The sequence below is a fragment of the Cynocephalus volans genome, chromosome 2 (assembly GCF_027409185.1).
Source record: "Cynocephalus volans isolate mCynVol1 chromosome 2, mCynVol1.pri, whole genome shotgun sequence".
NCBI lineage: Eukaryota > Metazoa > Chordata > Mammalia > Dermoptera > Cynocephalidae > Cynocephalus > Cynocephalus volans.
In genome coordinates, this window is record NC_084461.1 from 212,709,692 (window position 1) to 212,732,293 (window position 22,602).

A 22,602-nucleotide genomic window follows, 5' to 3' on the forward strand; every position below is an offset into this window, starting at 1 on the left:
GCCTTTTCCTGAGCCCGGATAGGGGTCGTGAGGACTCGGTGGCGGGAGGCCGGGCCTACGCGTGCTGCTTCCTTGCGAGGGACAGTCGACAGTGTTTGGAGCATTTTCCCCGGAGAAGACTGAGCAGCCATAGAGTGACTCAAGCAGTCCGTCTGAGGGTCTCGTTCAGAAGAGAAGAGGGGTTTCTCCTGCTAAACCTCGAGGGACTCCAATGGGGACTGGATCGCGAGTAAGCCCGCCTCAAGAGATCTGTAGAGGGCTGGGCGGGTTACTCATTGGTTAGAACGTGGAGCTGATAACACCAAGGTCCAGGTCGATCCCTGTACCGGCCAGCCGCAAAAAAATAAAAAGATAATGAAAAAAGAGATGCTGTAGAGGGATTCAGGCGTGGCGATGAATTAGAGCTGGGTGATGGTTCAGGGACATAGGCTGGAGCTGACTGCATTTGTCTCCTTCTAGGTGGAAATCGTGGCCAGGTGGACGGTCCCGCGAAGTAGGACTGTCACAGCCGCTGTTCTGTGAGATGCCCCGGTAAGTCACATTGTGGAGGCCCAATCTCCGCCTTCCCGGAACTGGGCCCACGTTTTCTCTCAACCATTATTTCGTGGGGAAAGTCCTTATCGAATCTACTCATGTGTCGTGGTCTATACCCTAGTTCAGAGTGTTTTGCAAGATATAAAGTACATGTTGAGAAGAATAAGGAAAAAACCGCTGTTTTTGTATAACTACATGCCGGTATGGACATTTCTGTAGTCATATGAGTTTAAGAAGCACCACACTAGAATTATAGTGTCTCAGAGACTGGTGTGAAAGTCTAGCTCCTTTTGTCTGATCTATTTAATACTAGTTTACACCTTCTCTTACTCCCTCAGCCAGAAGGGCTGTTCCCCTGAGAGTTATCTGTAGCTGCAGGCTCCTGGAACTGAGCTCACTGTGCCTAATTCAGCTCCATGGTCTGTTTTCCCCTAAACCTACTGCAGGGGCTGGTCTCAGTGAAAGTGTACTGCCAGGTGCCTGGGGTGTGGGGAGTTTGAGTGAATGTGGGCAGCAAGCCTCCAGCGTGCTTGGGTCTGCAGTGACCCTATGCATTCCTACAGTGCTTGCCAGAACACTTTCGAAATGGTTTGAGGCCTTGCCCTGCTCCATCCAGAGCAAGGTTATAGAAATTTCAGACAATTGCTTGCTCCCTTCTGGATCTGGGGTGTTGGGCGTTGTACAGATCTGCACCAACTGATGTGGCAGCCACTTGGCACATATGGTTAAGTTAAAATTGAATAAAATTTAAAATCCGGTTTTTCAGTCACATTAGCCGCATTTCAGGTGTTCAGTAGCCACATGTGGCTACCATATCAGACCATGCAGAATAGAGAATATCTCTGTCTTTGCAGAAGTTGTTTTGGACAATACTGGTGTAAAAGGTGCAAAGGGATTCGCTGAGTGTGTGTATGCTTCAAGCTCAGTACAAATTTTATTATGTCCTTAAAAGCCTTATAAGTGCAAAATGAAGCTCAGAGAGGTGGAGTTGATCCAGAGTAGAAGCTAAATGGTGGGAGTTGAACCAGAGTAGAGACAAATAACAGGGAAGAGCCTTGTCCTGACAGACTGATGGTACAGGGTATTTATAGTTAGAGGGCAAAGCAAAGAGAAACAAAGGCTCTGTTCTGCAGAAGGGCTGAATACCTGGGAGCTAATGGAGGGCGAGGTTGGTATGCTGATCTTAAAGGAACACCTCATGGGAGAGGAGGGCGCTAATGTTGGTTAACTGCCTGGATTGTGCCAAACCTGCTCATTTTTCACCTAGTTAAATATTCGAGGCAACACCATGAGGTAGTACATGAGGTCCAGTACAGATGAGAGGGACCCAAAAACTGGCAGATGGGGGTTTGACACTAGGTCCCTTAACCCTACAGCCTGTGCTCTTTTTTCGGATGACAGGCCAGGAAGGCTGACTGGGATCTAGAAGCGGGTGGGAAGTTTGAGTTGGAGGGAAATGCGCTTATGTTCTTGTCTTGGTGTGAGGACTTTTAGGTGCAGTGAGGGAAGGAAGAGGTGTGGTGAGGAGAGTATTGCCAGCTTGGTCATAGCACAAGCAGCACAGCTCCTGTGTTTGTCTGGGTGGTGGGGTCACCTCTCGAAGGTCGAGGCTTCCAGCTGACTATCTGTCTCTTCAGTCTAGGAGCAGCTACTGAAGGCTTCAGGTCTGCTGTCAGGAAGCGCTTCTCTGGGAGTGTCATGTTTCCACAGTCTTGTGAATGAGGCACTGTCTGCCCTTTGTCCCAGGTAATCTTTTCAAGGATGTTTATGCAGCAGACAGCCTCCTCCAGGGCAGAGCGGAGGCATGCTTGCTGTCCATCGTAAAATATCATGAGTCCTGCACTCAAGGTGCCTTTACTATAGCACAGCCCCTTGCTTGTGCAGGTGCCTTCTAACTCCGCTTATATCACCCTATAGAAACTGGGGCTTGGGAGGGTGGTGGAAAATGCTGGCTACTGCTTTGCCATGAATAATCATGGCAAAGCAGTAGCCATGATTGTCCTTTGTCTCTACTCGAGGAGTTTTTATTTTTTCTGCCAGCATCCATGAAGCTGGCAAGCTAGCTGCAAGGAGGGGGCATCTCCCAGTTCCTGACAGCTGTCTCTGCCCAGCAGCTCCACTCTGTGTTCCTGCCCCAGCACGTGGCACAAGGGTGTCTGCTGTACCTTGGAGTTTCAGAAGCAGCAATCCCAGGATGCCAGAGCTACAAAGGCCTGAAGAGATCCCCTCAGTGGATGTCAGGCTGTTCCCGTGGAACCTGTGCAGCGGTAAGAGTGCAGGAACTGCCTTGTGTGTTAGTTTTCCATGAGTCTCAGGGCCAAAAAAAAGTTCAAAACCCGTGAACTTATTCTGACCTTCCTATATTATAAGTCAGGTGATTGAGTCCTAGAAAGGTTAGTTGTCTTGAAGCTCAAGAGACTATTTGGGACAGTTGTGTAGTATCTGGACTCATGGGGCCCTGATTCTTGGGGATAGTATTTGACTGCCTTTGTGGTTTGGATTCAACCTACAACATTTTCCCCAGAATCTCCTTGGGTCAGTGGTGTGCCAGCCTGGAAAGGGTGTGGCTGCTGCTAGGTCGGTCACAGACGCCTCAGCTCATGGTGGGAGTGGGTTTAGGAGTCGAGAACTTAGGGTCACTTCTGTTATTGCCACTCATGGCAATAGATGTTTATAACATCCAGGGTTGTGTGTATTGGGTCACTTAGTTTCCACAAGGTCTCTGAAGTGTTTCTAATCTCATTTTTAGAGATGAGGATGTGGATACTGAGAAGCAGAGTGAGCCCGTGTTGACACACATAGTGAGGAGTGGAGCAGAATTTGAACCCAGATGTTGGCACCTTAATTTTCTGAGCAGGTTTGAAGCCTCACTTGCTCCCCTTCTAGGAGTCAGGAACTTCTGGTTCTTGGCCCAGGCTTGGGGTATGAGTGGGTCAAGGCCTGGGCTGCTTGTTTGACATTCTTTTGACTCCAGGTTTGGACACTAAGTGCTCTGCTTCCAGAATGAGGGGCCTCACTGTGGATCGGGACCCAGGCCCCTCCAGCATCTTCTGAATGAAAAATAAGGAATACTTAATAAACAATGGCTTAAATGTGTGGTTCAGTTCAGCCTCTGTTTCTCCTTTCCATATGCTAGATGCAAAGATGAGGAAGACCCTGCCCCTTCCTGAAGGTGTTGACAGCTAAGTCTGGGAGCCCCAGGTGGTTCACCATTCCTGGTGCTCATTCCTTGTCAATAGCCACTTGGAACTTGTGATCACCTTTTGTGTGTGTGTGTGCCACCTGCTTGGACTGATGGTGGCATGCTGTGGTGGTAATTATCACAGATCTGAGGCCGACTGGTGAATTCTGCAGTGGGGGTGATGGGGCATGAAGGCACATCTGCTTTGAGATCCTGGAGTAGGTTCCAGTAATATTCAGCAGTTGGCTTGATAGGATGCTTGTGTTTCTTTAGATACTCTCAAGATACTCACCTAAGTATGGAAACCAAAGTATGTGAGCTAATACTCTTAGTATGTGCAGTGTGCCTCAGTATCTCCTAGTTCATTTGAAAGGTAACTAGTCACAATCCACCAGTGGCTGCACCCAGGTCTAGCTCATCTAGCTAGATGCTGGTGATACTGTTATCAAAGAATGTCACAGCAGCCAAAGCCTGACAAATTCAGCCACTACGGATACAGTGAGCAACTATCATTCAATTTACCACTGACGTAGTGAAAGGGAAAGTACCTAAAGCTGCCAGGTCCCTGGGTCCTGGTCTCATACACTAAAAAGGGTGAAAGGAAAGGGCCTTCAGCTGGAGGTACAGCATGTTCCCTTGCTAAGAAGCCAATTCTGAGCAGTTTTCTGGTCGGCAGCTATAACGGGGGAGTTGGCAGGAAGCTTCATGCTTCCTCAGAACCCAGGAGACTGCAGCAACTCACAGAGAGGTGAGGTGAGTCTGGGTGGCGCCAGAGCAGCTCCTACAATCCTCTACCTTCAGTTCCAGGAGGCTCATGAGGCTCAGGTGAGCTGTGTGGCCCATGTGGGTACGTGCAGGCTTTCCAGGATGCCATAGGGGAGTCATTCCCCTACAACTAACCTAACTACCCATATCCTCAGATGACATGAAAATTTTAAAGTGTCCAGATTCCTGCATTGTACAATTGTACAGGACAGCTGATAAACTGGAAAGGGATACTTTCCCAGGATCTGCTGCAGCGGTCAGCAGCAGGTCAGCTAGTCTGGGGCTTGGAGGCAGCTGGGTGAGGCAGTAGGGTCCCCTAGAGGGAGGCATCTTGAAACTGATCCAGATGAAATAAGGAGAGTAAAACTGCCACCAGTCCAGGAGGGTTTCCTCAGCCCACAACAGCCAGAGTGGGTAGTGATCCCTTCCTGCTGTCCTTCTATCTGGTGGTCTCTGCCTTTGGCCACCCACCTGTCAGCTGTTCCCCTACTAGTCGACCCTATAAGGACATGCCCTGGGAAAGCTGCAAACAGGGCTACCATTTGTGCTGCCTGCTGAACAGCAGGCCAGGATTTCCCTGAGGTCTGAGTAGGAGCCACCAAATTCAGTACACACCCAGCGGGGAACTTCCTTTGGTATGATGTCACCTCTGGGCCTCAATTTCAATAGATATAAGAATGACAGCAAGTGCTACGTGAGAGTCAAGCGAGCAATGCAGGCAAGTGCTTGTGCAAACTCAGGGCGGAGGCGGCGTGGTCATGACTGTGGTCATGCCCAGTCACACAGCAACCAGCCTCTAAAACCAGGGCTAACGAACTGCCTGCAGCCCAGATCTCTGAGCTAAGAATGGTCTTGACAGTTTTAAATCGTTAAGGGGAGAAAAAACCCAAAAGATTACTTTTTTGTAACAGGTGAAAATTTTGTGAAGTTCACATTTCAGTGTCTCTTAAGATCTTACTGGAACACAGCCACGATGGTCTGCTTGACTCAGTGAGAATTCCGCAGGCTCTTGAGCGTGGGTTTGGGAAACCCTTCAAAAGCACCAGCCCAGAAGCTGGGGGTGGGGAGGGAACCTCACTTGTCAGAGCTTGGAAGGATGAAGCTTGACCCGAATTTGCCCAAGAGGAACCCTAGGCCCAGCCCAGGGTGGAGCCAGCACCATTTCCGGATGTGGGGGTTTTTCAGGCCAGAGGCACCTTACCACTGCTCATGCATGGTTTAGTTTTATCAGGTACTTAGATAAACAGTTTTAATTTTATTAAGTATGCATTTATTTTAAGGTATCTGAGAGAAAAAATAGCTTGCATATTAAATAATGTTTTCAAAGTTTAAAAAGTGAGATGACTGAAAGACAGTTGTTAAACTAGTGTTTGTTGAGTACAGCATATCTCAAAGGTGGCACATGAAGGACTCAAGTTGAGGATACTGAAGTCTGCCCTCTGGCCTCCCAGGGAGAGGAGGGATGAGAGAGAACTGCCCCAGTTGGCCCGGAGGCGGGCATTGCTGTCAGGAAGCCTGTACTTGGAGACAAATCTGAGCTGTGGCCAGCTGGGTCACCTCCTAAATGTGCTGCCTCATTGACAAAGCATGACGACAACAGGCCCTGAGAGCCATGCAAGCTGAGATGAGGCAGGAGGGCTGCAGGCATGTGTCTGGACTCGCCACTGTCCATGGAGGGTGGGCCAGCTGGAAGTACAAAGCAAAGGTCAATCAGGGGCACAGGGGTCCCATCGCAGGCCAGCTTCACCCAGAGGACATTATAGGTTTTCTGTCCCTTCCAGGTCACTGGGGTGGTGAGTTGCAGTGTGAGGAGTACTGACCACTGGTCCCTTGGCCAGGTCAGACAAGACCCTTTGTCATTTACACCCCAGTGCAGCTTGGGCACTCTGTTAAGAATGTTATCTAGTCTCCCACCCCAAAGGCCTGGGCATTAGGATCCTTTTTCATTTTTGTATTAATGTATAAGGTACATGTAGTAAAATTCATCTAGTGTTCAGTTCTGAGTTAACAGACACATACAGCAGGGAACCACAACCATGTCAAGAAATCTCCCTTTAAAGTCACACAGGTGACTCTAGCATGCTGCCAGGGTTGGAAACCAGCTCACAGAGTCTTGCCTACTGTTTGGGGATGTATGAGAGCTTCCAAAGGAGGCTAGCCAGGAGCCCTCCAGAGGGGAGGGGCTGGCATCCAGCCTCAGCCCCAGGCCCTGGCATGCAAACGGGTAGGGTAGACCGTTAAGCACAGCCTCCCTGTGAGGTGCAGGGAACAGGAAGTGGGCTCAGAGCATCTCAGAGGGGAGGGCAGCCCCTCCCAGGGCCAGAACCCACTTCCTACTTTTCTGCAGCGCTGGAGGAGGCTGACAGGGGAGCTGAGCCTGCCCCATACCTCCCCTCCCCTCCGCCCTCCTGCTGCGGCACGAGAAGGCCAGGGCAACCTGGCCTGGGTGTTTCCAGCTGCAGGATGGAGGAGGAGGAAGGCCCTGAGTATGGCAAACCCGACTTTGTGCTTTTGGACCAAGTGACCATGGAGGACTTCATGAAGAACCTGCAACTCAGGTAGACCCCTGGCCAGGGGCACTGGGCTCCCCTCCTCCATGGCCCCCCAGCCCTCAGCCTCGCAGAGACCCGTGGGAAACAGGGAAGCCTCCGGTCTCCATCAGCAGGGGAGGGGGCAGTGGCACCCACCTACCCAGGCCATGCTCAGCTGAATTGAGCACCTCAAAGCATTTCCCCAGGGACAAGGTAGCAGACCAGGAAGCAACCATCCCTGTTGGAGCTGGAAAGTTAGGGCTGGCACTGCCCAACCCAACCTCCCACACAGTCCAGGTGCCTTTTGCTCCTTCCTTCCTGCGGGGCAGGGCCAGAGCACAACCCCGCTGTGACAGACAGGCTCCAGGCACTGGGACCAGGGGCTGCGCTCTCCTTCCAAACCCTTCCCAGCTGATTGATGCTCCCTCACTGTACCTCATGGGTGGGGCCCGGCCTGAGCTTTGGGGACTCTGAAGTGGGCAGGACCCACCCTGGTGTTCAAACAATCTCACCAGGTTGAGATGACACTCAGGGGATGCGTGGGGTATCACAGGACATGGCTGGTAGAAAAAATGACATCAGAGCCCAATTTGCCCTTGAGGGTGGACAGAGGGCAGAGAGGAGTCCAGGAGGCAAGGGCATGGCACGTCAGGGTGGCCATGCAAGCAGGTGGGTTTCATAACCAGACTCCCAGGGAGGGGCGAAGGCGGCCTGCTGTGTGCTCAGGAAGCTCCCTGATTGAGCTTGGCGACCCCACTAAGGATCCCCAGAAGTCAAGAGGCCAAGGGCCTGACCCGAGAAGAGAGCTAGACAGGAAAGGAGTGAGCACTGTGTGCACGTTATCCCCTGTTTTCATGAAAACGACCGCATGAGACGGGCACTGTCAGCTCTGTGTTCATGATGACAGTAGTGAGCCCAGAGAGGTGGCTGACTGGTCCAGACCATGCAGCTTGTACAAGGGAAAGAGCTGAGCCAGGGAACACCCATGTCAGAGGTGGTAGCAGAAGAGGAACCCGAGGGCAGGGCTGCCGCCCGGGAAGGGCGGATCCCACACACTGAAGGAGTCAGGCCTGAGGAGCAGGCCAGCCAGTCCTCCTCCCAGGGGCAGAAAGGTCAAGAGAGGGACTGACACAGGCCTCCACTGGCAACTGGCTTTGTGAAGGGAAGGGTCAAGAAGTCTGGGGGTGTGCTGGGGGAGGAGCGCAGCTGCTGGCCACGGCTGTGGGCCTTCTGTCTCCACGTTCCCGCCCAGGGCTAGACTCAGGAAACCGCAAAGACCCCTCCCTCCATTCCCAGCCCAGCCCCTTTCTTTCAACCTTACTCCCCACCTGCCCTGCGGGGCCCACCACAGAAGCCAGCCCTGACTCTGCCGTGCCCAGGGCGGTCTTGGGCAAATTGGTTCCCTTGGTAAAATGGGTGGTTATGATTGCTGTAACCTCAGGACCCCTGTGGAGAGCAGCCTGAACCCCAAACTCTATGCCACGGTGGGGGCAGGCTCTGAGTGGCTGCAGGGAGAGTGCTGGGCCCTTCCTCCTCTGCTCTCAGCCCCTCAGGTGGGAGCCCTGGCTCACCAGGGTCCCGATGCCCTCCCCCCAATGTGGCTACAGCAAGAGGCCTGTGCCCAGGTCCTGAAGCCTGGCCCTCCTGTGTCCAGGTTCGAGACAGGCCGCATCTATACCTACATCGGCGAGGTGCTGGTGTCTGTGAACCCCTACCAGGAGTTGCCTCTGTATGGGCCCAAGGTCATCACCAAGTACCAGGGCCGTGAGCTCTATGAGCGGCCGCCCCACCTCTACGCTGTGGCCAATGCTGCCTACAAGGCAATGAAGCGCCGGTCCAGGGACACCTGCATCGTCATCTCAGGTACTTGTTCCTGCGTCCAGGCCCCCAGCCTGGGGATGAGGGGTGATTAGAGCCCCAGAAACCCCCATCGCTCCAGCCTGGGGGTTTGGTTGGGGACAGGGAGCTGGACTAAGGGGCGCAGGCTCGCTAATTCTGTCGTCTGTCTTTCCGGCAGGGGAGAGTGGGGCAGGGAAGACAGAAGCCAGCAAGCACATCATGCAGTACATCGCGGCCATCACCAACCCCAGCCAGAGGGCTGAGGTGGAGAGGTGAGCGGCAAGGTGCAGGGCCTGGGCCATGGAAAGCCAGGGACCTAGGTACTGGGGAAGGGCCTGGAACCCAGAAGCAGGAGATGAGGACTGGAGCCCAGTGCAGGCCTCCTTCAGGGGGCTTGTCCATCAGGAAGCCTCTGGGTAACTCCCCCCACACACCCAGGGGTGGGACGTGGCTGGCCCACGCCCAGGACCTCTCAAGTGAGGTGGGACAAGACACAGCAAGGGGCGCAGGCTACAGCTGGGGAGGCGGTGGCAGGAACAGCTAGGGTGTGGAGTGTAGCAGGGCCTAGGGACACCTGAAATGGCTCATAGGCGGACAGTGGGTGGCCTTCGGCGGAGTGCATGAGAGCCTGAGAAACAGTCCAGGCAGGGATGTGGGATACGGCAACCAGGAAAGCAGGGCTGGCTGCCACACTCACCCTCGGGGCCTGTGGAAGAAGCTCCCTGTGTCATCTCTTCCTGTCGAGGTGCCAGGTGCCAGGTGCTGTGGGGTTCAGAGGGGGCCAGTGATGTCAGTTGCTGAGCACATGTGGCTGGCCCTGCTGCCCACCTCTGCAGCTGGAGGTCCTGGGGAAGGGTCAGACCAGCCCCTCTTCCCAAGGCTGCTGAGGTCTGGGAGGGAGATGAGGTGACCATGAGAAACAAAGACAACAGCATCTGCCAAGGGCCTGTCCTGGGCTCAGTGTGGCAAAGACCAAGTCAACCACAAGCCAGTCTGGCGAATACACTTCCCAGCATCTCAGAGGTGAAGTGGCCCTCTCAGGGCCCCAGGGTAAGCACTGGGAGGCCTGGCCTCAGCTCCCTCTCAGTCAGCCGCTCTACCCATCCTGAGATGCTGTGATGTCTGTGGGGAAGGCTTAGCAGCACGACACTGTTCCCAGGATGGGGGGTCTTTGCCTTGAGCCCCTGGCCCCTCTGTGCCCACAGGGTCAAGGATGTGCTGCTCAAATCCACCTGCGTGCTGGAGGCCTTTGGCAATGCCCGCACCAACCGCAACCACAACTCCAGTCGCTTCGGCAAGTACATGGACATCAACTTCGACTTCAAGGGAGACCCTGTCGGGGGACACATCCACAGTTACCTGCTGGAAAAGGTGGGCAAATGGGCTGAGGAGACCCCATGGGACATCTTGGCTGAGACCCTTCCAAGGCCCGGGGGCCCTAGGGGGCTGTGAACATACCAGCCCTGACATCACAGTTTAGGAAGGCTGGGCTCTTGCAGTGGGCTTCTCTGGGCCTCAGTGTCCCTGAGACCCAGGCCTTCTGACCCCCTGCCTGCTCTGTACCTGGGAACACTCAGATAAAGCCCTAGGGGTGGACCCCTTCCCAGGCCAGAGTCCAGCCGCCCCTCTCTTCTCAGTCTCGGGTCCTCAAGCAGCACGTGGGCGAAAGGAACTTCCATGCCTTCTACCAGGTGAGCTGCTGCAGACACAAGGAGGGGCAATGAGGGGGAGAGGGGAGGGCAGCAGCCTGGGCCCATGTGCGACCCCTCTCTCACTACCCCAATTCCCCCCCAGCCCCTACTCCACCAGTCCCAGGCCATCGTCCTCTTCCCCACCACACACACCCCAATCGTCACTCCTCGCCCCACACAGAGAGGGTGGGAGCTAACAGGAAACAGGAGTGGAGCTGTCCCCACTATCTGAGAACCTAAGAAATGGGAGCTACAAGAGACCAGACAATGTCTCCAGGGACTCAGCTCCCACTGAAGAAAACTCCCTGGGACACAGGCAGCATCTCTATGGACTTGAGCTCCCACTGAAGGGAACTCCCTGGGACACAGGCAGTGTCTCCACAAATTATGAGCTCCCCCTAAGGTGGGAACTCCCTGGGACATGGGCAGTGTCTCTAGGGACTCTGAGCTCCTATGAAGAAGAGCTCCCCTGCGACACAGAATTGTGTTCATTGCTCTGAGCTCTCCACCGAAGTGGGAGCTGCTTGGAACACGGGCAGTACCTTTGTGGATGAGCTCCCCACTTAAGTGGAGCACTATGGGACATGGGCGGAGTCTCCACCAACTTGAGCTCCATGGGACACAAGCAATGTCTCCGTGAACTCTGAGTATGAGGAGTGTTTCCAGGGGCTCTGAGTTCCTCTTAAAGTGTGAACTCCCTGGGACACAGGCACTGTCTCCATGAACTCTGAGTTCCCACTGACGAGGAGTGCCATGGCTCACAAGCAGTGCCTCCAAGGACTCTGAGCTTCCCTTTAAAGTGAGCTCCCTGGGGCATGAAATTGTGTTCATTGATCTGAGCTCTCCACTGAAGTCAGAGCTCCTTGGCACATGGACAGTGTCTCCAAGGCCTCTGAGCTTCTCCCTTAAGTGGAACTCTTTGGGGTGCAGGAGATTCTCCACCATTTCTGAGCCCCTGAACTGGGAGCTCACTGGCACATGGGAAATGTCCATAGTGTCTGAACTTCCCCTGTGTTTGTTGGTTCAGCGCTGGAAGAAAGCCTGTGTCTGTGTCATCCTGCCTGTGTAGGAATGGGTGGGGGTTCAGGGGGTATTTTAGAACTTAGTCGCCTAACTAAGGGGTTTCTGTGTACTCTAGTTGCTGAGGGGCAGTGAGGATGAGGAACTGCAAGGACTGCACTTGGAGAGAAACCCTGCTCTGTATAATTTCACACGCCAGGGAGCCGGGCTCAATGCAAGTATGCGCAATGTGAGTGTGAGGGACACCGGGCTCAAATCAGGCTTTGGTTCAGGGTCCTGGGAAGGGTGGCAGCAAATGGGCAGTGACCAGCACAGGCCAGGGTGGTGTGAACAGCTCAGGTGAGTGCAGAGGGCACTCAGGGTAGAGAGAAAATGGCTCAGCGTGGGGACGGGGCAGGGGTAAGCAGGTGCGTGGGATGAAGGAATCGGGTCTCAGTGTGGGGACCGGGGGCAGGGATGAGCAGGTGTCTGGAATGGAGGAATCGGACTTCAGAGAGTCAGGTGCCCTGGGCTCATAGTGGCCCTGCGGTGGTGAACCTCTTCTTCCCCAGGCCTTGGACAGTGATGAAAGGAGCCACCAGGCAGTGACTGAAGCCATGCGGGTTATCGGCTTCAGTCCTGAGGAGGTGGAGTCTGTGCATCGCATCCTGGCTGCCATATTGCACCTGGTGAGCCTAGCTAGGAGGTCATGTGAGGGCCACCTCCCCACGGGGGTTTCCTGGATGGGACTGCCCCAGGAGGAGGGGGAGACAGGGCTGCGATGTCCTCATGGGCGATGTTTCCATCAGTGTTTGGTAGAGAGCTGCTCTTAGGGGCCAGGGCAGCCAGGCAGGTGCAGTAACAGATGAGCACTGTGCAGATGGGCTGTGCAGCTTTGGGAACATCACTCAGCACCTCTCAGCCTTGGTTCTCTCTGGTGGCTCAATGAGTGAGTAGGACAGAGCTCCTCTGGCTGCCGGGAGGGTGCAATGGGGTCGTTCTAGAATCATTTTGACGTGAGGCAAAGGCTCTGGTGTGCTCCTGCCCACCCCCTGCCCCCAATCTCTGGCTGTGTCTGTGGCCCATGGTGACCAGCTGACCGTGTTGGTCTGAGCAGAAGTTGAGCTCCACTACATCCATGTCCCCTGCCTCCCTTCCTCCTCCCTGTCCAAAGGCTCCTGTCCCAATGGACCCTGGACTGTTCGTGACTTTCCCATCAACAGGGAAACATCGAGTTTGTGGAGATGGAGGAGGGCGGGCTGCAGAAGGGGAACCTGAGGGTGGCCGAGGAGGCACTGGTGAACCACGTGGCTGAGCTGACAGCCACACCCCGGGACCTCGTGCTCCGCTCCCTGCTGGCTCGCACAGTGGCTTCAGGAGGCAGGGATCTCATAGAGAAGGGCCACACCGCAGCCGAGGCCAGCTATGCCAGGGATGCCTGTGCCAAGGTACATGTGGGTAGGCAGAGGGAGGGAAACCCAGAAGGCCTTCATGGGGGAGCCAGGGCACAGGCAGCAGGAAGCAGTGTGTTCCCATCCCCAGGCAGTGTACCAGCGGCTGTTTGAGTGGGTAGTGGACAGAATCAACAGCATCATGGAAGCCCGGGGCCGGGACCCTCGGCATTATGGCAAGGACACGGTCATCGGCGTGCTAGACATCTATGGCTTTGAGGTGTTTCCTGTCAACAGGTGAGTGCCCTGCACAACAGTCCCCACCTCTGACCCCCCACCACAGTCCCAGAAAGCTCAGCTGGGACTGGGAAGCAGCAGTGTCTGAGTTCTCCCAGCTGACCCCTGGGCCCCAGGGCTCATGCCACCCTGACCCATGATATCCTGATGGAAGGGAAAATTGCAGGGCTCAAGTTCCTGGCTGTGATTCCCAAGTCCACTGCAAAACAAGCATGCCAGAGGTCAGGGTGGGGCAAAGGAGCAGCCCAGGGCAGGGATGCATCATCCACTGGGGAAGCCATGGGGGTCTGACACCAGACCCCTCAAGGAATGGCCAGGGAGATGTTCAGGGTGAGGCAGCCACCATTACCACTCGCTCCTCCAGGAGTGAGTCCCTCTGAAGCCCCCCACATCCACCCGCAGCTTTGAGCAGTTCTGCATCAACTACTGCAACGAGAAGCTGCAGCAGCTCTTCATCCAGCTCATCCTGAAGCAGGAGCAGGAGGAGTATGAGCGCGAGGGCATCACCTGGCAGAGCGTGAGTGCCGGCTGTCACCAGGAGGGGCACTCGGGGCTGGGACAGAAGGGGTGGGCAGATGGGGCATGGAGGGAGCATCAGAAGTGTACACGGGGCGCGGCCCCGGCTGGCCTGGCAGGTGCTGAGCCTCCCTGCCTGCCGCCTCTGCCCAGGTGGAGTACTTCAATAACGCCACCATTGTGGACCTGGTGGAGCGGCCACACCGCGGCATCCTGGCTGTACTAGATGAAGCCTGTAGCACCGCGGGCACCATCACTGACCGCATCTTCCTGCAGACCCTGGACACCCACCACCGTCACCACCCACACTACACCAGCCGCCAGGTGCCCCCAGCTGTCCCATACCAGCGTGGTGGGCTGATAGGGCATGCCCTGCAGGCACCATGCTGCCTGGTCCCCACCAAGGACCCCACTTTGGTGCCATTGTCGTCACTGGGGGGGCCTCCTTCCTCTGCCTGGGCGGAGTGGACACAGGACTGTCCCCTCACACAGACCCCCCCACACATGCCTTCTGTGCCGTGACCTCAGCTTGTCCCCACAGCTCTGCCCCACAGACAAGACCATGGAGTTTGGCCGAGACTTCCGGATCAAGCACTATGCAGGGGACGTCACGTAAGGACCCCCGCCCACCCATGTCCCTTGTTCCCCGCCAGGCCACATTGCATGTGTCAAGGGGCAGGAAAGCTCCAGGGGAGTGGCTGGGAGACACAATGATATTGCCCCTCTGTCACCCCCGCCTTTTTAAGATGTTGGAAACATGCTCTTTACTAGATTCGCATGTGAAGAGCAGGAAATGAGGTTTTGAGGATAGCGGAGCTTAACCCTGGCTGCATTCATTTAGGGGCTTTTAAAAAATACCCATGTCTAGGCCCTACCCCATAACAGCATCTACGGGGGAGGAGAGCTGCAGTTTAGCAAGGTGGGGGTGGGGAGGGGGCCAAGATTCTGCATTTCTAACAAGCTCGCAGTCCTCCAACCACAATCTGAGTACAAAGGCCCAGGGTGTCCTGCAGAGATTGTCATGATGATTGTTAATTTACATCTTGCTCCCCTCATCCCCTCATCCCAAAACAGATTTGAGGTGACTCAAAGAGAGTTACAAGTGTCTAATGTGAACTTTATAAGGAGAGGAAGTAGAGTTGATGAAGCTGCCAGATGTCAGATCCGTTTCACAAAAGTCATGCCCTCAGCCTTCACAGGTGCTGCAGGTGGAGCCAAGATTTGGCATGGAGCCTTTGAGTGGTCCAAGAAGGAGGCAGTGATTCTGAGGTTCTCAGTGCCTACAAGATTAAAATAGACTAAGACTCAGGAGTTCTCGGTCATAATTGCAGTTGGTGATATTTATCAAAACTCAGTAGGCACTCTTCCACGCATTGCATGTACATCAAGGCACAGAGAGGTTGAGCAGCTTGTCCAAGGTCACACAGCAGGCACGTGGTAGAGCTGGAACTTAGTTCTAGGACATTTGGCTTCAGAGCTGAGGGCTTAACCGCGTGATTCATCTTCCAGGAGAGAAACTTCTCCTGTAGGAGGGAATCTTAGGTGATGAAAGAGAAAGCAGGTGTGAGGGGGCAGGAGAGGAACCAGTGGCAGCAGGGAGGAGGGGAGGCTGACTTATGAGGACAGAGGCAGGTGGGAGGAGGGTGGGGGGCTTTCTTGGGGGGACGGCAGCCTGGCCCTTGCTCCTGTCTCACCGGCCCGGCCTGTGGCAGGTACTCTGTGGAGGGCTTCATTGACAAGAACAGAGACTTCCTCTTCCAGGACTTCAAGCGACTGCTGTATAACAGGTGAGCATGACTCACGGGATGTGTGGGCACTGGAGGGTCAGGGACTCTGGAGTGTGACCCCCCTGACAAGTGGGCAGCCTGAGGCTCAACGCTATGGCCAGGCAGCTACGGGTGGGGCTTTTCTCCCAGAGGGCGGCTGGGCATATGGCCTGTATCTGCAGCACAGACCCCACCCTGCGGGCCATGTGGCCAGATGGGCAGCAGGACATCACAGAGGTAACCAAGCGCCCCCTGACAGCTGGCACACTCTTCAAGAACTCCATGGTGGCCCTGGTGGAGAACCTGGCCTCCAAGGTATGCTGCCCCACCCCCACCCCATCCCTTCTGGATTCTTCTCTCTGTGCCCTGAGTGCCCCCAACCACCTCTGCACATCATGGGGCTCATTCCCATCTGTGGGAGCAGCATCTGCCCCAGCAGGGGACCCCTCCCACTGCACAGGTAGGAGAAGAGGAATCCAGGGGCTGGGCTGAGGCTGGGTCAGTCTCTGAGCACACAGCAGGATTCAAACGGACCTTCCCCTCCTGCCTTGTCTCTTGGAGGGGATGGGGGAGACCCTGCTGAGACCCGGGGCTTCCTCTGGCAGCTGGGGCCACAGGGACAGAAACTGGCACTAGCTTTCCTGTGGAGCTTCAGGCCCAGCTGAGGGGGACACGGCAGGGCGGTTAAACAGTAGAACATGCAGAGGTGGCAGTCCCTCTTGGAAGAAGAGAGGACGCGCAGACAGGGGGTGAGGCCTGCTCCTGCTCCCCTGGGTTAGAATTTGACTCTGGGCCCATGGGGGGTTCATGGAAGCCTCTGGCTTGGGACAGTGTATATGGTCGCCGCTGCCCCGAGCCCCTGCCCAGGTCCCTCTGTCCCCCCAGGAGCCCTTCTACGTCCGCTGCATCAAGCCCAACGAAGACAAGATGCCTAGGAAGCTGGACGAGGATCACTGTCGCCACCAGGTCGCATACCTGGGGCTGCTGGAGAATGTGAGGGTCCGCAGAGCCGGCTTCGCTTCCCGCCAGCCTTACCCTCGATTCTTGCTCAGGTACTGGCAGCCGATGCCCACCACTCGTGGGCTGCAGTCCCCAAGTGAAGTCCTAGTGGTAGGACCTAAGGGTCCCTAAAGAGGGCTTTGCAAGCATAGATGCAAGTGGGAGGCACCATGCTGCTGGCCTTAGACACGGAAATGTCTGTGTGGCCATGTGTATGAGCACATGAGGGAGGACATGTGTGTGAGGACACAAAAGTGGGGGACCCGTGTGCACATGGGTGTCGTAGGTGCTCCAGGAATGTACAAAGAGGATTTCGGCCCCCCTGGGACTCTCAGCACTGCTGTCATCTCCCCAGGGGCAGGCTCCACACCCACTCCCCAAGGCCCAACCCCCACTGCCCTGTCCTGTGGTGACAGGTACAAGATGACCTGTGAGTACACGTGGCCCAACCACCTGCTGGGCTCTGACAAGGCAGCCGTGAGTGCCCTCCTGGAGCAGCATGGGCTGCAGGGGGATGTAGCCTTTGGCCACAGCAAGCTGTTCATCCGCTCACCCCGGACGCTGGTCACACTGGAGCAGAGCCGAGCCCGCCTCATTCCCATCATAGTGCTGCTGCTGCAGAAGGTGTGTGTGTGGAACGGGGGGTGACGCACCACAGGGGCCACAAGCACACTTCATGGAGACAAGCCAGGATTGAAATTGATTTAAGCAAAGAGTACAGAGGCAGTTGAGGCACCACAGTCCTGTGGCTGCCAGCTTCAGGTCCAGGTGGATCCAAATGCTCAAAGTTTTTAGAAATCTGGCTTCCCTCCCTCCCTCCTTTCCTTCCTTCTATCCTTCCTTTCCCCTTCCCTCTCTTCCTCTGTCTCTCCTTCTCTGTCTCTGTCTCTCTCACTTTCTCATCTCTCTCCATATACATGCATCCATACACGTATCTATTTATATTTTTTCCTGAATTAAATGAAGTCATGACACCCCTAAATACCTCTGCATGCATGTCGTAAGAATAAGGACATTCTCCTTTATAACCATGGTAACGCTAGAACACTTAAGAAATCTAACCCTGATAAAATAATAACATACATACCTGAATAGCTAATATGTAGGCCATATTCAAATGTCCGCAATGTCCCATCATTACCCATTACATCTTCTAAAAATCAATGATCACACTCTGCATCGGTGGCTGCCACTGTGTCCCCTTTGTTTGAAGCACGTGGCCCCAGCACCACTGTTCCAGTGTAGAAAATGTGCACTGTATGCTGCTGCCATGGCCACTCGATCCTCGGACTGCCCCCACCTTCTCACAATGGCATCCTTGGTCCATACGCTGCTATCGATGGCTGTGTTGCTTCAGTCTGTTTTAATCTGTGGGTGCCTGGGCTGCCTGCTTTGTCAGGTTTCCAGTTTGGGCTTTGATGGTGGCATTCTTGGGGTATCCCTGCATCTTGGGGTCTCCAGGAGTTGGAGGTTAAATCTACACCAGGTTGATTCCAGGTAGACTTGTTGGTAGGTGCCCTGGGAGGTGGGAAAGCACTTCCATCTGGCCCCACCTCTCTTCTCATATGAACTTTCTGTCTAGGGGTGCTGAGGGTCCCCAGTGGTCCCAGGTACCAGCTTCAAAAGCCTAGAACAAGTGAGCAGCTCTTTCCCAAGAATCTGCAGGCCTTGGGCAGGGCTCACCTGGCCTCTCTGGCCACATGCCCACCCAGGAACCAACCCCCAGCCAGAGGGTGGGTCAGCATTCCTAGAAACAAACCGGGGGTGCTCAGGAAAGACTTAAAGTGAGAATTGGGGTTGGGAGGCCAGGGTCTGGCTGGCCTGACCATGTGTCCCATCCTACCCGGCCTGCCCAGGCGTGGCGGGGCACCTTGGCGAGGTGGCGCTGCCGGCGGCTGCGGGCCATCTACACCATCATGCGCTGGTTCCGGAGGCACAAGGTGCGGGCTCACCTGGCGGAGCTGCAGCGCCGATTCCAGTCTGCACGTCAGCCCCCACTCTATGGCCGTGACCTTGAGTGGCCACCACCCCCCACCGTGCTGCAGCCTTTCCAGGACACGTGCCACGCACTCTTCTGCAGGTACTGCACCCAGCTTGCCACTTTTTCCTTTCAGCCAACATCCACTAAACACCTGACCCTGTCATCCCAGCTCCAAGGCACCCAGCTAGGAGACACACCAGCCCCCTTGATAAGCAGGAAAATGGGGGCTGTACCACCATGGGTGGCGGCAGAGCCCTGACCATCCCTGGAGCTGTGCTGGCCATTCAAGGTCCAGGACTACAGCCTGCAGGGTGAGGATGGCCAGTTGGGGCTGCCATGCAGAGGACTCTGCATCTGAGCAGGGCCTTAAAGGCTGAGTAGTTCTCCAGGACGAGGGGGACAGAGCAAACAGTGTGCTCAGAGTGGGAGGGTGCTGGGTGGCTGCAGGTGTTGAGGCCACCTTCCAGGGGCGAGTGCTAGGCAGCAGCCCCAGGCTGAGGGCTTGGCTCTCTCCTGTAGGGAAGGGGCCATGGGAGACATGCCATCTGACTGCAGCCCTCTCCTAGGTGGCGGGCCCAGCAGCTGGTGAAAAACATCCCACCTTCAGACATGGCCCAGATCAAGGCCAAGGTGGCCGCCATGGGGGCCCTTCAGGGGCTGCGTCAGGACTGGGGGTGCCGGCGAGCCTGGGCCCGAGACTACTTGTCCTCCGTGAGTACTGGGCAGGTGCAGGGCTGTGGGGGACCAGACTGCCAGGAGGGCTCACAGCTGACACTGTGCCTGAGTCTCCTCAGCCATCCTCTCCTGGGCCTGGTGTTGTCCATCCTGTGACCGTGCTCCTGAGCTCCCACCAATCTCCCTAAGGTTTTCATCCCTGGGGTTGAAAGGTTTTCATCTGGCCCTGCTGTCATGGCATTCACTGAGCAGCCTTGACTCCTGCACATTCCCCCACCTCTATATATCAGGTACAGCTGTCCCCGCCGTGTTCTCAGGTACAGCTGTACCCTGTGTTCTCAGGTACAGCTGTCCCCCCCGTGTTCTCAGGTATAGCTGTCCCCCCCCGTGTTCTCAGGTACAGCTGTACCCCGTGTTCTCAGGTACAGCTGTACCCCGTGTTCTCAGATACAGCTGTCCCCCCTGTGTTCTCAGGTATAGCTGTCTCCCCCCTTCCCCATGTTCTCAGGTACAAGTGCCCCCCACCATGTCCTCAAGTAAAGCCCCCAGCCCCACACCTGCCATCTCTCCCTTATTCTTCACATGGCTTCTGTGAGTTTGGTGTCCCTGGCCCTGTTCTTCAGGGATGAAAGCTCAGGGTGCTAGAGGCTCATCCAGTTGGCAGCTTCTGTGGGGAGGGGCCAGATCACCACCTGTGCCCTGCCTCCCTGGGGGACTGTCACCAGAGCTACACAAGTCCAGGCCTGGGACTTGAGGAGTGGCAGTTGGTGGGGGCGGGTGTGCTGGGCAGGGCACAGACATGGCCTAGAATGTCAGAGCAAGAGGACTGTGTGTCCTCAGCCCTCACAGAACCCCATCCCAAACAGCCCCTCTCCCCACCATCTGTCCTCAGGCCACTGACAACCCGACGGCCTCAGGCTTGTTCACTCAGCGACTGAAGGCTCTTCGGGAGAAGGACGGCTTTGGGGCTGTGCTCTTTTCTAGCCATGTTCGCAAGGTTAGGAGCTGGTGCAGGGGCACTTAGAGGGATATGGTGGGTGGGAAGGGCTCTGTAGGGAGCAGGGGCAGCCCTAGCCCAGGCCAGTTGCTCTTTAAACTTCAGGAACCGTCAGTTCCAGCCTGGTCAGTGAGGAGGGGCCCTGGGAAGGGTAAGCGGTAGGGACGGCCACGGCCTGGGGCCTGGGCGGGTGACTGGGCAGCAGCAGCCTAGGTTCAGACAGCTCTCCTGCAGGTGAACCGCTTCCACAAGAGCCGGGACCGGGCCCTCCTGCTCACAGACCGGCATCTGTACAAGCTGGAGCCAGGTCGCCAGTACCGTGTGATGCGGGCTGTGCCCCTTGACACGGTGAGCATTGCGGGCGGGGGACAGCATGTGGAACATCTGCAAGGGACACTGCCAGGTGGGGAACCCTGCCTCAGTCTCCTCCCCTCCTGACTTCCTGTGATGGCCTAGAGCTGCCTAAACCTCAGCCAGTGGCGGTAGCCCTGCTGAAAGCCCTGCAGGGACTTCCCATTGCCCACGGGGTGAAGGGTGCAGCTCTGCAAGCCCTGCTGGCACAGCTACCTTGTCGTCCCCACACTCTCACACTCTGGCCCAAGCCAAATGGCCCCTTTCTCCACCTGTGCTGTCTGGGGTTCTTCCACCTGAGTACGCAAAACACACCCATGTCCCCACCACTGTGATCAGCTGCTTCCCTGTCCCCACTGCTCTCGCACCTTCTGCCAGGCTCTGTGGGCTGCTTACTCCCTCACGTCCCAGGAATCCTTGTTCCCAAGAATTCTCTTCCCCATGGGACAAGCAGCAGCTGGGGCAGGGATGAAGGCTGGGTGACCTCTGGGTGTCCCAGGGTTTTGGGGTCTTATGACAGTCAGAGTAGAAGGGGCTGTTGGTGCTGCACTGTCTGACACAGCATGTCAGTAAAATGAAGTGAAACTGAAAACTCAGCCCCTCAGCCACAGTAGCACATTCAAGTGCTCAGTAGCCACAGGTGAGCAGGTGCTGCTGTGTTGGACAGCAAGGATCTAGAACGTTCCATCATGGCAGAAATTCTATTGTGCGACGCCCTGCCCAAGCCTCCCCTTTGTCAGCAAGGATCAGAAAAGGAAGGAAGGGGCACTGGGGGGATTGCTGGGCCCTGGGGCAGCTGCACTGGCCCAGGGCAGGGTTCAGGAGAGGCTTCCTGGGGAGGTGAGGGCTGGGGTTCAGGTCGGGGCCTGCCACACCCTGATCCAGAGCTCCCGCTCAGGTGACTGGGCTGAGTGTGACCAGTGGGCAGGACCAGCTGGTGGTGCTGCACTCCCGGGGCCGGGATGACCTTGTAGTGTGTCTGCACCGCTCCCGACCACCACTGGACAACCGCATCGGGGAGCTGGTGGGCGTGCTGGCCGCACACTGCCAGGGGTGAGTCCAGGTGGAGGGGCGGAGTCCAGCCTGGGCAGCTGTGGGGACATGGGGCTACACACCCCCTGCTGCCCTGACCCCCCTCCTACTGCAGGGAGGGACGAGCCCTGGAGGTCCGTGTCTCCGACTGCATCCCACTGAGCCAGCGTGGGGCCCGGCGCCTCATCTCCGTGGAGCCCCGGCCAGAGCAACCAGAGCCCGATTTCCGCTGTAGCCGCAGTACCTTCACCCTCCTCTGGCCGAGCCACTGAGCCGCAGCCCCTGGCCTCACACCAGGTCCTTGCATCTGGCCCTGGCCACCCTGCTGGCCAAGGACTTGTCCGCCCCTGCCCAAACACTGCGCAATAAAGACACTGCATCTGTGCCCTGCGTGGCTCGTGCCTGTTTCTACTGGGCCACAGGGGAAGGCTTGGGGTCCCAGGGTCATCTTTGGGCAAAGCTGGGGTAAAGCACCCCCCGAGGCACAGAGCAGCCTGAGGGCCATCACAAGTGTGCTGCCAGACAGCCATGGCCCGGGGCTGACACTGTCCCAGCTGCTAGCCCTATAGGGTGCTGGGTGTATATGTCTAAGGCAGTGGGAGCTACATCTGCAGAGGAGCCACGGAGAGACCTGGCCCAGCAGCCAGCACCTCCCAGCATCAGGGAGCAGGGTGTGATTCTGGGGTTTCTTGGAAAGCCACCAAGAGGGAGGCCAAGGTGAATACCACCTCCACTCCTCTAGCAGACTGAGCCCTTCTCCAGCCATGCCCATCCCTGCCAGACCCTCGGACCCCTCATCTCCAGTCCTCCCAACTCCCCCAGCCCCCACATCCCCTCAGCCCTCAGCCCCTCAGATCCTGAATCCCTCAATCCTCAGCCCCACAGCCCTCTGCCCCTCAACCCCTCAAATCTCATAACCGCAGACCCTCAATCTTCATACTCTCAGACTCTCAGCCCCTTAACCCCTCAGATCATCAACTCTTAACTCTCAGCCCCTCAGGCCCTTCCTCTCTTTCTTCCACAGGAGTCCTCTCTGCCCTCACAGCTGCTCACTCCC

The 22,602-nt window shown here is 56.2% G+C and overlaps 1 protein-coding gene and 1 non-coding gene across 2 annotated transcripts; both read left to right on the forward strand.

Moving 5' to 3' along the window:
• The first annotated feature begins 1,045 nt into the window (after nucleotides 1-1,045).
• Nucleotides 1,046-1,178, forward strand: LOC134371387 (small nucleolar RNA SNORA9). Its single transcript, XR_010022812.1, has one exon. It is a non-coding gene; the product is annotated as a small nucleolar RNA SNORA9 (small nucleolar RNA).
• Nucleotides 1,179-6,943: 5,765 nt separating this feature from the next.
• On the forward strand, nucleotides 6,944-21,930 carry MYO1G (myosin IG). The gene is made up of 22 exons (XM_063085700.1): nucleotides 6,944-7,038; nucleotides 8,666-8,874; nucleotides 9,029-9,122; nucleotides 10,056-10,221; nucleotides 10,488-10,541; nucleotides 11,680-11,790; nucleotides 12,113-12,229; nucleotides 12,764-12,988; nucleotides 13,083-13,228; nucleotides 13,631-13,745; nucleotides 13,898-14,068; nucleotides 14,286-14,356; nucleotides 15,457-15,531; nucleotides 15,693-15,825; nucleotides 16,396-16,562; nucleotides 16,926-17,133; nucleotides 18,366-18,589; nucleotides 19,057-19,201; nucleotides 20,058-20,162; nucleotides 20,397-20,510; nucleotides 21,412-21,566; nucleotides 21,661-21,930. Exons 1-22 carry the CDS (start codon nucleotides 6,944-6,946, stop codon nucleotides 21,815-21,817), a joined length of 3,057 nt encoding a protein of 1,018 aa, XP_062941770.1. The 3' UTR covers nucleotides 21,818-21,930.
• Nucleotides 21,931-22,602: the final 672 nt, after the last annotated feature.